The sequence below is a fragment of the Hypanus sabinus genome, unplaced genomic scaffold (genome assembly GCF_030144855.1).
Source record: "Hypanus sabinus isolate sHypSab1 unplaced genomic scaffold, sHypSab1.hap1 scaffold_952, whole genome shotgun sequence".
Classification (NCBI taxonomy): domain Eukaryota; kingdom Metazoa; phylum Chordata; class Chondrichthyes; order Myliobatiformes; family Dasyatidae; genus Hypanus; species Hypanus sabinus.
The window spans coordinates 49,030-61,696 of record NW_026781807.1 but is presented as its reverse complement, the minus strand read 5'-3'; the positions used below and the strand labels follow the sequence as shown (position 1 = coordinate 61,696).

General features: G+C 51.1%; 1 protein-coding gene across 1 annotated transcript in view; it reads right to left on the bottom strand.

The window, feature by feature from the left end:
* The window catches only part of LOC132390562 (sialic acid-binding Ig-like lectin 14), a gene marked incomplete at its 3' end in the record, with an annotated part of 133,932 nt that overhangs the window by 112,352 nt on the left and 8,913 nt on the right, over positions 1 to 12,667 (bottom strand). The window contains exon 3 of the mRNA XM_059963173.1: positions 9,256 to 9,624. Coding sequence (XP_059819156.1) covers positions 9,256 to 9,624 — 369 coding nt within the window. The remainder of the gene's footprint in view (positions 1 to 9,255; positions 9,625 to 12,667) is intronic.

Here is a 12,667-nt window from a genome sequence, read left to right as displayed (position 1 = left end):
TGAGAAGCTGCCTGTTCCTGTACCGGTATTAATGGAGCCCACACTGGGAAGCTGCCTGTTCGCATACCGGTATTAATGGAGCCCACACTAGGAAGTTCCCTGTACCCATACCGGCATTAATGGAGCCCACACTGGGACGCTGCCTGTTCCCACACGGTATTAATGGAGCCCACACTGGGAAGCTGCCTGTTCGCATACTGGTATTAATGGAGCCCACACTGGGAAGCTCCCTGTACCCATACCGGCATTAATGGAGCCCACACAGTAGGAAGCTGCCTGTTCCCACACCGGTATTAATGGAGCCCACACTGGGAAGCTGCCTGTTCCCGTACCGGTATTAATGGAGCCCACAGTGGGAAGCAGCCTGTTCCCATACCGGTATTAATGGACCCCACACAGGGAAGCTGCCTGTTCCCATACCGGTATAATGGAGCCCACACTGGGAAGCTGCCTTTTCCCATACCGGTATTAATGGAGCCCACACTGGGAAGCTGCTTGTTCCCATACTGGTATTAATGGAGCCCACACTGGGAAGCTGCCTGTTCCCATACCGGCATTAATGGAGCCCACACTCGGAAGCTGCCTGTTCCCATACCGGTATTAATGGAGTCCACACTGGGAAGCTGCCTGTTCCCATACCGGCATTAATGGAACCCACACTGGGAAGCTGCCTGGTCCCATACCGGCATTAATGGAACCGACACTGGGAAGCTGCCTGTTCCCATACCGGCATTAATGGAGCCCACACTGGGAAGCTGCCTGTTCCCATACCGGCATTAATGGAGCCCACACTGGGAAGCTGCCTGTTCCCATACCGGCATTAATGGAGCCCACACTGGGAAGCTGGCTGTTCCCATACCGGTATTAATGGAGCCCACTCTGGGAAACTGCCTGTTCCCATACCGGTATTAATGGAGCCCACACTGCGAAGCTGACTGATCCCCTACCGGTATTAGTGGAACACACAGTAGGAAGCTGCCTGTTCCCACACCGGTATTAATGGAGCCCACACTGGGAAGCTGCCTGTTCCCGTACCGGTATTAATGGAGCCCACAGTGGGAAGCAGCCTCTTCCCATACCGGTATTAATGGAGCCCAGACTCGGAAGCTGCCTGTTCCCATACCGGTATTAATGGAGACCACACTGGGAAGCTGCCTGTTCCCATAACGCTATTAATGCAGACAACACTGGGAAGTTGCCTGTTCCCATACCGGTATTAATGGAGCCCACACTGGGAAGCTGCCTGTACCATTCCGGTATTAATGGAGCCCACACTGGGAAGCTGTCTGTTCCCATAACGATATTAATGGGGCCCACACTGGGAAGCTGCCTGTTCCCACACCGGTATTAATGGAGCCCAGACTCGGAAGCTGCCTGTTCCCATACCGGTATTAATGGAACACACACTGGGAAGCTGCCTGTTCTCATACCGGTATTAATGGAGCCGACACTGGGAAGCTGTCTGTTCCCATACCGGTATTAATGGAGCCCACACTGGGAAGCTGCCTGTTCCCATACCGGCATTAAAGGAGCCCACACTGGGAAGCTTCCTGTTCCCATACCGGCATTAATGGAGCCCACACTGGGAAGCTGCCTGTTCCTATACCGGCATTAATGGAACCCACACTGGGAAGCTGCCTGTTCCCATACAGGCATTAATGGAGCCGACACTGGGAAGCTGCCTGTTCCCATACCGGCATTAATGGAGCCCACACTGGGAAGCTGCCTGTTCCCATACCGGCATTAATGGAGCCCACACTGGGAAGCTGCCTGTTCCCATACCGGTATTAATGGAGCCCACACTGGGAAGCTGCCTGTTCCTATACCGGCATTAATGGAGCCCACACTGGGAAGCTGCCTGTTCCCATACCGGCATTAATGGAGCCCACACTGGGAAGCTGTCTGTCCCCATACCGGTATTAATGGAGCCCACACTGGGAAGCTGGCTGTTCCCATACCGGTATTAATGGAGCCCACTCTGGGAAACTGCCTGTTCCCATACCGGTATTATTGGAGCCCACACTGGGAAGCTGCCTTTTCCCATACCGGTATTAATGGAGCCCACACTGGGAAGCTGCCTGTGCCCATACCGGTATTAATGGAGCCCACACTGGGAAGCTGCCTGTCCCTATACCGGTATTAATGGAGCCCACACTGGGAAGCTGCCTGTTCCCGTACCGGTATTAATGGAGCCCACACTGGGAAGCTGCCTGTTCCCGTACCGGTATTAATGGAGCCCACACTAGGAAGCTCCCTGTACCCATACCGGCATTAATGGAGCCCACACTGGGACACTGCCTGTTCCCACACGGTATTAATGGAGCCCACACTGGGAAGCTGCCTGTTCGCATACTGGTATTAATGGAGCCCACACTGGGAAGCTCCCTGTACCCATACCGGCATTAATGGAGCCCACACAGTAGGAAGCTGCCTGTTCCCACACCGGTATTAATGGAGCCCACACTGGGAAGCTGCCTGTTCCCGTACCGGTATTAATGGAGCCCACAGTGGGAAGCAGCCTGTTCCCATACCGGTATTAATGGACCCCACACAGGGACGCTGCCTGTTCCCATACCGGTATTAATGGAGCCCACACTGGGCAGCTGCCTTTTCCCATACCGCTATTAATGGAGCCCACACTGGGAAGCTGCTTGTTCCCATACTGGTATTAATGGAGCCCACACTGGGAAGCTGCCTGTTCCCATACCGGTATTAATGGAGTCCACACTGTGAAGCTGCCTGTTCCCATACCGGCATTAATGGAACCCACTCTGGGAAGCTGCCTGTTCCCATACCGGCATTAATGGAACCGACACTGGGAAGCTGCCTGTTCCCATACCGGTATTAATGGATCCCACACCGGGAAGCTGCCTGTTCCCATACCGGTATTAATGGAGCCCACACTGGGAAGCTGCCTGTTCCCATACCGGTATTAATGGAGCCCGCATTGGGAAGCTGCCTGTTCCCATACCGGTATTAATGGAGCCCACACTGGGAAGCTGCCTGTTCCCTTACCTGCATTAATGGAGCCCACACTGGGAAGCTGCCTGTTCCCTTATCGGCATTAATGGAGCCCACACTAGGAAGCTGGCTGTTCCCATACCGGTATTAATGGAGCCCACACTGGGAAGCTGCCTGTGCCCATACCGGTATTAATGGAGCCCACACTGGGAAGCTGCCTGTCCCCATACCGGTATTAATGGAGCCCACACTGGGAAGCTGCCTGTTCCCGTACCGGTATTAATGAGCCCACACTGGGAAGCTGCCTGTTCCCGTACCGGTATTAATGGAGCCCACACTGGGAAGCTGCCTGTTCGCATACCGGTATTAATGGAGCCCACACTAGGAAGTTCCCTGTACCCATACCGGCATTAATGGAGCCCACACTGGGACGCTGCCTGTTCCCACACGGTATTAATGGAGCCCACACTGGGAAGCTGCCTGTTCCCTTATCGGCATTAATGGAGCCCACACTAGGAAGCTGGCTGTTCCCACACCGGTATTAATGGAGCCCACACTGGGAAGCTGCCTGTGCCCATACCGGTATTAATGGAGCCCACACTGGGAAGCTGCCTGTCCCCATACCGGTATTAATGGAGCCCACACTGGGAAGCTGCCTGTTCCCGTACCGGTATTAATGAGCCCACACTGGGAAGCTGCCTGTTCCCGTACCGGTATTAATGGAGCCCACACTGGGAAGCTGCCTGTTCGCATACCGGTATTAATGGAGCCCACACTAGGAAGTTCCCTGTACCCATACCGGCATTAATGGAGCCCACACTGGGACGCTGCCTGTTCCCACACGGTATTAATGGAGCCCACACTGGGAAGCTGCCTGTTCGCATACTGGTATTAATGGAGCCCACACTGGGAAGCTCCCTGTACCCATACCGGCATTAATGGAGCCCACACAGTAGGAAGCTGCCTGTTCCCACACCGGTATTAATGGAGCCCACACTGGGAAGCTGCCTGTTCCCGTAGCGGTATTAATGGAGCCCACAGTGGGAAGCAGCCTGTTCCCATACCGGTATTAATGGACCCCACACAGGGAAGCTGCCTGTTCCCATACCGGTATTAATGGAGCCCACACTGGGAAGCTGCCTTTTCCCATACCGGTATTAATGGAGCCCACACTGGGAAGCTGCTTGTTCCCATACTGGTATTAATGGAGCCCACACTGGGAAGCTGCCTGTTCCCATACTGGCATTAATGGAGCCCACACTCGGAAGCTGCCTGTTCCCATACCGGTATTAATGGAGTCCACACTGGGAAGCTGCCTGTTCCCATACCGGCATTAATGGAACCCACACTGGGAAGCTGCCTGGTCCCATACCGGTATTAATGCAGCCCACACTGGGAAGCTGCCTGTTCCCGTACCGGTATTAATGGAGCCCACAGTGGGAAGCAGCCTGTTCCCATACCGGTATTAATGGACCCCACACAGGGAAGCTGCCTGTTCCCGTACCGGTATTAATGGAGCCCACACTGGGAAGCTGCCTGTTCCTGTACCGGTATTAATGGAGCCCACACTGGGAAGCTGCCTGTTCGCATACCGGTATTAATGGAGCCCACACTAGGAAGTTCCCTGTACCCATACCGGCATTAATGGAGCCCACACTGGGACGCTGCCTGTTCCCACACGGTATTAATGGAGCCCACACTGGGAAGCTGCCTGTTCGCATACTGGTATTAATGGAGCCCACACTGGGAAGCTCCCTGTACCCATACCGGCATTAATGGAGCCCACACAGTAGGAAGCTGCCTGTTCCCACACCGGTATTAATGGAGCCCACACTGGGAAGCTGCCTGTTCCCGTACCGGTATTAATGGAGCCCACAGTGGGAAGCAGCCTGTTCCCATACCGGTATTAATGGACCCCACACAGGGAAGCTGCCTGTTCCCATACCGGTATAATGGAGCCCACACTGGGAAGCTGCCTTTTCCCATACCGGTATTAATGGAGCCCACACTGGGAAGCTGCTTGTTCCCATACTGGTATTAATGGAGCCCACACTGGGAAGCTGCCTGTTCCCATACCGGCATTAATGGAGCCCACACTCGGAAGCTGCCTGTTCCCATACCGGTATTAATGGAGTCCACACTGGGAAGCTGCCTGTTCCCATACCGGCATTAATGGAACCCACACTGGGAAGCTGCCTGGTCCCATACCGGCATTAATGGAACCGACACTGGGAAGCTGCCTGTTCCCATACCGGCATTAATGGAGCCCACACTGGGAAGCTGCCTGTTCCCTTACCTGCATTAATGGAGCCCACACTGGGAAGCTGCCTGTTCCCTTATCGGCATTAATGGAGCCCACACTGGGAAGCTGGCTGTTCGCATACCGGCATTAATGGAGCCCACACTAGGAAGCTCCCTGTACCCATACCGGCATTAATGGAGCCCACACTGGGACACTGCCTGTTCCCACACGGTATTAATGGAGCCCACACTGGGAAGCTGCCTGTTCGCATACTGGTATTAATGGAGCCCACACTGGGAAGCTCCCTGTACCCATACCGGCATTAATGGAGCCCACACAGTAGGAAGCTGCCTGTTCCCACACCGGTATTAATGGAGCCCACACTGGGAAGCTGCCTGTTCCCGTACCGGTATTAATGGAGCCCACAGTGGGAAGCAGCCTGTTCCCATACCGGTATTAATGGACCCCACACAGGGACGCTGCCTGTTCCCATACCGGTATTAATGGAGCCCACACTGGGCAGCTGCCTTTTCCCATACCGCTATTAATGGAGCCCACACTGGGAAGCTGCTTGTTCCCATACTGGTATTAATGGAGCCCACACTGGGAAGCTGCCTGTTCCCATACCGGTATTAATGGAGTCCACACTGTGAAGCTGCCTGTTCCCATACCGGCATTAATGGAACCCACTCTGGGAAGCTGCCTGTTCCCATACCGGCATTAATGGAACCGACACTGGGAAGCTGCCTGTTCCCATACCAGTATTAATGGAGCCCACACTGGGAAGCTGCCTGTTCCCTTACCTGCATTAATGGAGCCCACACTGGGAAGCTGCCTGTTCCCTTATCGGCATTAATGGAGCCCACACTAGGAAGCTGGCTGTTCCCATACCGGTATTAATGGAGCCCTCACTGGGAAGCTGCCTGTGCCCATACCGGTATTAATGGAGCCCACACTGGGAAGCTGCCTGTCCCCATAACGGTATTAATGGAGCCCACACTGGGAAGCTGCCTGTTCCCGTACCGGTATTAATGAGCCCACACTGGGAAGCTGCCTGTTCCCGTACCGGTATTAATGGAGCCCACACTGGGAAGCTGCCTGTTCGCATACCGGTATTAATGGAGCCCACACTAGGAAGTTCCCTGTACCCATACCGGCATTAATGGAGCCCACACTGGGACGCTGCCTGTTCCCACACGGTATTAATGGAGCCCACACTGGGAAGCTGCCTGTTCGCATACTGGTATTAATGGAGCCCACACTGGGAAGCTCCCTGTACCCATACCGGCATTAATGGAGCCCACACAGTAGGAAGCTGCCTGTTCCCACACCGGTATTAATGGAGCCCACACTGGGAAGCTGCCTGTTCCCGTACCGGTATTAATGGAGCCCACAGTGGGAAGCAGCCTGTTCCCATACCGGTATTAATGGACCCCACACAGGGAAGCTGCCTGTTCCCATACCGGTATTAATGGAGCCCACACTGGGAAGCTGCCTTTTCCCATACCGGTATTAATGGAGCCCACACTGGGAAGCTGCTTGTTCCCATACTGGTATTAATGGAGCCCACACTGGGAAGCTGCCTGTTCCCATACCGGCATTAATGGAGCCCACACTGGGAAGCTGCCTGTTCCCATACCGGTATTAATGGAGTCCACACTGGGAAGCTGCCTGTTCCCATACCGGCATTAATGGAACCCACACTGGGAAGCTGCCTGGTCCCATACCGGTATTAATGCAGCCCACACTGGGAAGCTGCCTGTTCCCGTACCGGTATTAATGGAGCCCACAGTGGGAAGCAGCCTGTTCCCATACCGGTATTAATGGACCCCACACAGGGAAGCTGCCTGTTCCCGTACCGGTATTAATGGAGCCCACACTGGGAAGCTGCCTGTTCCTGTACCGGTATTAATGGAGCCCACACTGGGAAGCTGCCTGTTCGCATACCGGTATTAATGGAGCCCACACTAGGAAGTTCCCTGTACCCATACCGGCATTAATGGAGCCCACACTGGGACGCTGCCTGTTCCCACACGGTATTAATGGAGCCCACACTGGGAAGCTGCCTGTTCGCATACTGGTATTAATGGAGCCCACACTGGGAAGCTCCCTGTACCCATACCGGCATTAATGGAGCCCACACAGTAGGAAGCTGCCTGTTCCCACACCGGTATTAATGGAGCCCACACTGGGAAGCTGCCTGTTCCCGTACCGGTATTAATGGAGCCCACAGTGGGAAGCAGCCTGTTCCCATACCGGTATTAATGGACCCCACACAGGGAAGCTGCCTGTTCCCATACCGGTATAATGGAGCCCACACTGGGAAGCTGCCTTTTCCCATACCGGTATTAATGGAGCCCACACTGGGAAGCTGCTTGTTCCCATACTGGTATTAATGGAGCCCACACTGGGAAGCTGCCTGTTCCCATACCGGCATTAATGGAGCCCACACTGGGAAGCTGCCTGTTCCCATACCGGTATTAATGGAGTCCACACTGGGAAGCTGCCTGTTCCCATACCGGCATTAATGGAACCCACACTGGGAAGCTGCCTGGTCCCATACCGGTATTAATGCAGCCCACACTGGGAAGCTGCCTGTTCCCGTACCGGTATTAATGGAGCCCACAGTGGGAAGCAGCCTGTTCCCATACCGGTATTAATGGACCCCACACAGGGAAGCTGCCTGTTCCCGTACCGGTATTAATGGAGCCCACACTGGGAAGCTGCCTGTTCCTGTACCGGTATTAATGGAGCCCACACTGGGAAGCTGCCTGTTCGCATACCGGTATTAATGGAGCCCACACTAGGAAGTTCCCTGTACCCATACCGGCATTAATGGAGCCCACACTGGGACGCTGCCTGTTCCCACACGGTATTAATGGAGCCCACACTGGGAAGCTGCCTGTTCGCATACTGGTATTAATGGAGCCCACACTGGGAAGCTCCCTGTACCCATACCGGCATTAATGGAGCCCACACAGTAGGAAGCTGCCTGTTCCCACACCGGTATTAATGGAGCCCACACTGGGAAGCTGCCTGTTCCCGTACCGGTATTAATGGAGCCCACAGTGGGAAGCAGCCTGTTCCCATACCGGTATTAATGGACCCCACACAGGGAAGCTGCCTGTTCCCATACCGGTATAATGGAGCCCACACTGGGAAGCTGCCTTTTCCCATACCGGTATTAATGGAGCCCACACTGGGAAGCTGCTTGTTCCCATACTGGTATTAATGGAGCCCACACTCGGAAGCTGCCTGTTCCCATACCGGCATTAATGGAGCCCACACTCGGAAGCTGCCTGTTCCCATACCGGTATTAATGGAGTCCACACTGGGAAGCTGCCTGTTCCCATACCGGCATTAATGGAACCCACACTGGGAAGCTGCCTGGTCCCATACCGGCATTAATGGAACCGACACTGGGAAGCTGGCTGTTCGCATACCGGCATTAATGGAGCCCACACTGGGAAGCTGCCTGGTCTCATACCGGAATTAATGGAGCCCACACTGGGAAACTGCCTGTTCTCATACCGGCATTAATGGAGCCCACACTGGGAAGCTGCCTGTTCCCATACCGGTATTAATGGAGCCCACACTGGGAAGCTGCCTGTTCCCATACCGGTATTAATGGAGCCCACACTGGGAAGCTGTCTGTTCGCATACCGGTATTAATGGAGCCCACACTGGGAAGCTGCCTGTTCCCATACCGGTATTATTGGAGCCCACACTGGGAAGCTGCCAGTTCCCATACCGGTATTAATGGAAACCACACTGGGAAGCTGGCTCTGAATCCTGAGGAAATGAAGGGTGCTGGAAAAATGTTGTCCTTTCATAACTTAGTTTATAATAGAGAAATGTGGAGGAGATAACCTGATAGCATAGACAGTGAATTTGGTGATTGTGTTAACAGTGATTGAGACACAGCAAATTCACAGATAATCTCATTCTGTATTATTGATTTGTGAATTGTGTTACTGGGGAAGCAGCAGAGTTTGGCTATTTCTCGCTGACTGCTGAGTGTCTATCATTATATAATTAGAGAAAACACTTACCTACAACACGTATTTGTGTTATGGTGGAGTAGCTATAGTTATATGAGCCTTTAAATTCAATTCTGAAGTGATAAGGACCTTCATCTTCCTGTGTAACATTGTTTATATTCAGGGAACAGTCATTGTTGTTCAGGTTTCCAGAGAGCTGAGTCCGATGGTGATATCTTGGCATTACACGATTGCTATCCGTGGAGTGAAAGGCTATCTGTGACTGTGGAAACAGGTCATTTGAGTTAAACCAGATTCCCACCCGTTGGTCATTTGCCAGACGTGACGGATAGCTGTAGCGACACTGAATGTGTGCACACAGGCCCTTCCGCACTGTAACTTCTTGTTGAATGTTGGCTGTCCATTCCTCTGACACGACAGCTGAGGAGAGAGTATGAATATTAAGCAACGAGACAGTATTGAAGGAGATCCTCAGTGTTGACAGTTACATTGCTGTTGGTGTGCACCGCAGAGTTCTTGGTGAGCACTATGCAGTAATGATGGAGAGCTGGCCAGTCATGGTGGTTATACTGAAGGAGTATTACGCAGACACAAGGACAATGCCAGCAACACTCTACTATCAGCACTGCAAATCTGGAGACCCAACATAAGGCAGCACGATAGTGTATTGGTCAACAAGATGCTTTGCAGTACAAGCCAGCCGGGTTCAATTCATGCTGCTGCCTGTAAGAAGTTTATACATTCGCCCCGTGACCATGTCCTCCCACTGTCCAAAGACATACTGGTTCATAGATCATTGTAAATTGTCCCTTGATTAGACAAGATTAAATTGTGGGATTGCTGGGTGGCATGGCTCAAAGGGCCAGGAGGGACTATTCTGCACTGCATCTTAACAGCTGTCCACTGGACAACTGTAGGTCCAAGTACCATTGGATTTCTGTACAATCAGTATGTCCGCAATGTGGGAGTATTGAAGGAGCTTTAAGGGAACACTAATCAGAATGTCTGCAATGTGGGAGTACTAAAGGAGCTTTAAGGGAACACTAATCAAAATGTCCACAATGTGGGAGTACTAAAGGAGCTTTAAGGGAGCACTAATCAGAATGTCTTCAAAATGGGAGTACTAATGGAGCTTTAAGGGAGCACTAATCAGAATGTCTACAATGTGTGAGTACTAAAAGATCATCAAAGGAGCACTAATCAGAATGTCTGCAATGTGGGAGTACTAAAAGATCATCAAAGGAGGACTAATCAGAAGGTCCACAATGTGGGAGTACTAGAGGAGCATTAAGGTGCTCCCAAGGTGTATTGGGGCAGCATGTTGAGGGTAGCAGACAGCAACAGAATCAACAAACTTATTCATAAGGCCTGTGATGTTGTGTGGGTGGAACTGGACTCTCTGACGGTGGTGTCTGAAAAGAGGATGCTGTCCAAGTTGCATGCCATCTTGGACAATGACTCCCATCCACTCCATAATGCACTGGTTAGGCACAGTAGTACTTTCAGCCAGAGACTCATTCCACTGAGATGTAACACTGAGCGTCATAGGAAGTCATTTCTACCTGTAGCCATCAAACTTTACAACCCCTCCCTTGGAGTGTCAGACACCCTGAGCCAATAGGCTGGTCCTGGATTTATTTCCACTTGCATGACTAACTTATTATTATTTTATTATTTATGGTTTTATATTGCCATATTTCTTCACTATTCTTGGTTGGTGCAGCTTTAACAAAACCCAATTTCCCTCTGGATCAATAAAGTATGTCTGTCTGTGTGTCTGTAAAGGAGCACTAACCAGAACTTCCGCAAGGTGGGAGTATCTCAAGGAGCATTAAGGGAGCACTAATCAGAATGTCTGCAATGTGGGAGTACTAAAGGAGCATTAAAGGAGCACTAATCAGAATGTCTGCAATGTGGGAGTACTAAAGGAGCATTAAGGGAGCACTAATCAGAATGTCTGCAATGTGGGAGTACTAAAGGAGCATTAAAGGAGCACTAATCAGAATGTCTGCAATGTGGGAGTACTAAAGGAGCATTAAAGGAGTACTAAACAGAATTTCTGCAATGTGGGAGTACTAAAGGAGCATTAAAGGAGCACTAATCAGAATGTCTGCAATGTGGGAGTACTAAAGGAGCATTAAAGGAGCACTAATCAGAATGTCCGCAATGTGGGAGTACTAAAGGAGCTTTAAAGGAGCACTAATCGGAATGTCCGCAATGTGGGAGTACTAAAGGAGCAGTAAAGGAGCACTAATCAGAATGTCCGCAATGTGGGAGTACTAAAGGTGCTTTAAAGGAGCACTAATCAGAATGTCTGCAATGTGGGAGTACTAAAGGAGCATTAAAGGAGCACTAATCAGAATGTCTGCAATGTGGGAGTACTAAAGGTGCTTTAAAGGAGCACTAATCAGAATGTCTGCAATGTGGGAGTACTAAAGGTGCTTTAAAGGAGCACTAATCAGAATGTCCGCAATGTGTGAGTACTAAAGGTGCTTTAAAGGAGCACTAATCAGAATGTCTGCAATGTGGGAGTACTAAAGGAGCATTAAAGGAGCACTAATCAGAATGTCCGCAATGTGGGAGTACTAAAGGAGCATTAAAGGAGCACTAATCGGAATGTCCGCAATGTGGGAGTACTAAAGGAGCTTTAAAGGAGCACTAATCGGAATGTCCGTAATGTGGGAGTACTAAAGGTGCTTTAAAGGAGCACTAATCAGAATGTCCGCAATGTGGGAGTACTAAAGGAGCTTTAAGGGAGCACTAATCAAAATGTCCGCAATGTGTGAGTACTAAAGGAGCATTAACGGAGCACTAATCAGAATGTCTGCAATGTGGGAGTACTAAAGGAGCTTTAAAGGAGCACTAATCAGAATGTCCGCAATGTGTGAGTACTAAAGGTGCATTAAAGGAGCACTAATCAGAATGTCTGCAATGTGTGAGTACTAAAGGAGCATTAAAGGAGCACTAATCAGAATGTCTGCAATGTGGGAGTACTAAAGGAGCATTAAAGGAGCACTAATCAGAATGTCTGCAATGTGGGAGTACTAAAGGTGCTTTAAAGGAGCACTAATCAGAATGTCTGCAATGTGTGAGTACTAAAGGTGCTTTAAAGGAGCACTAATCAGAATGTCCGCAATGTGGGAGTACTAAAGGAGCATTAAAGGAGCACTAATCAGAATGTCCGCAATGTGGGAGTACTAAAGGAGCTTTAAAGGAGCACTAATCAGAATGTCTGCAATGTGGGAGTACTAAAGGAGCTTTAAAGGAGCACTAATCAGAATGTCCGCAATGTGGGAGTACTAAAGGTGCATTAAAGGAGTACTAATCAGAATGTCCGCAATGTGGGAGTACTAAAGGAGCTTTAAGGGAACACTAATCAGAATATCTGCAATGTGGGAGTACTAAAGGAGCATTAAAGGAGCACTAATCAGAATGTCTGCAATGTGGGAGTACTAAAGGTGCT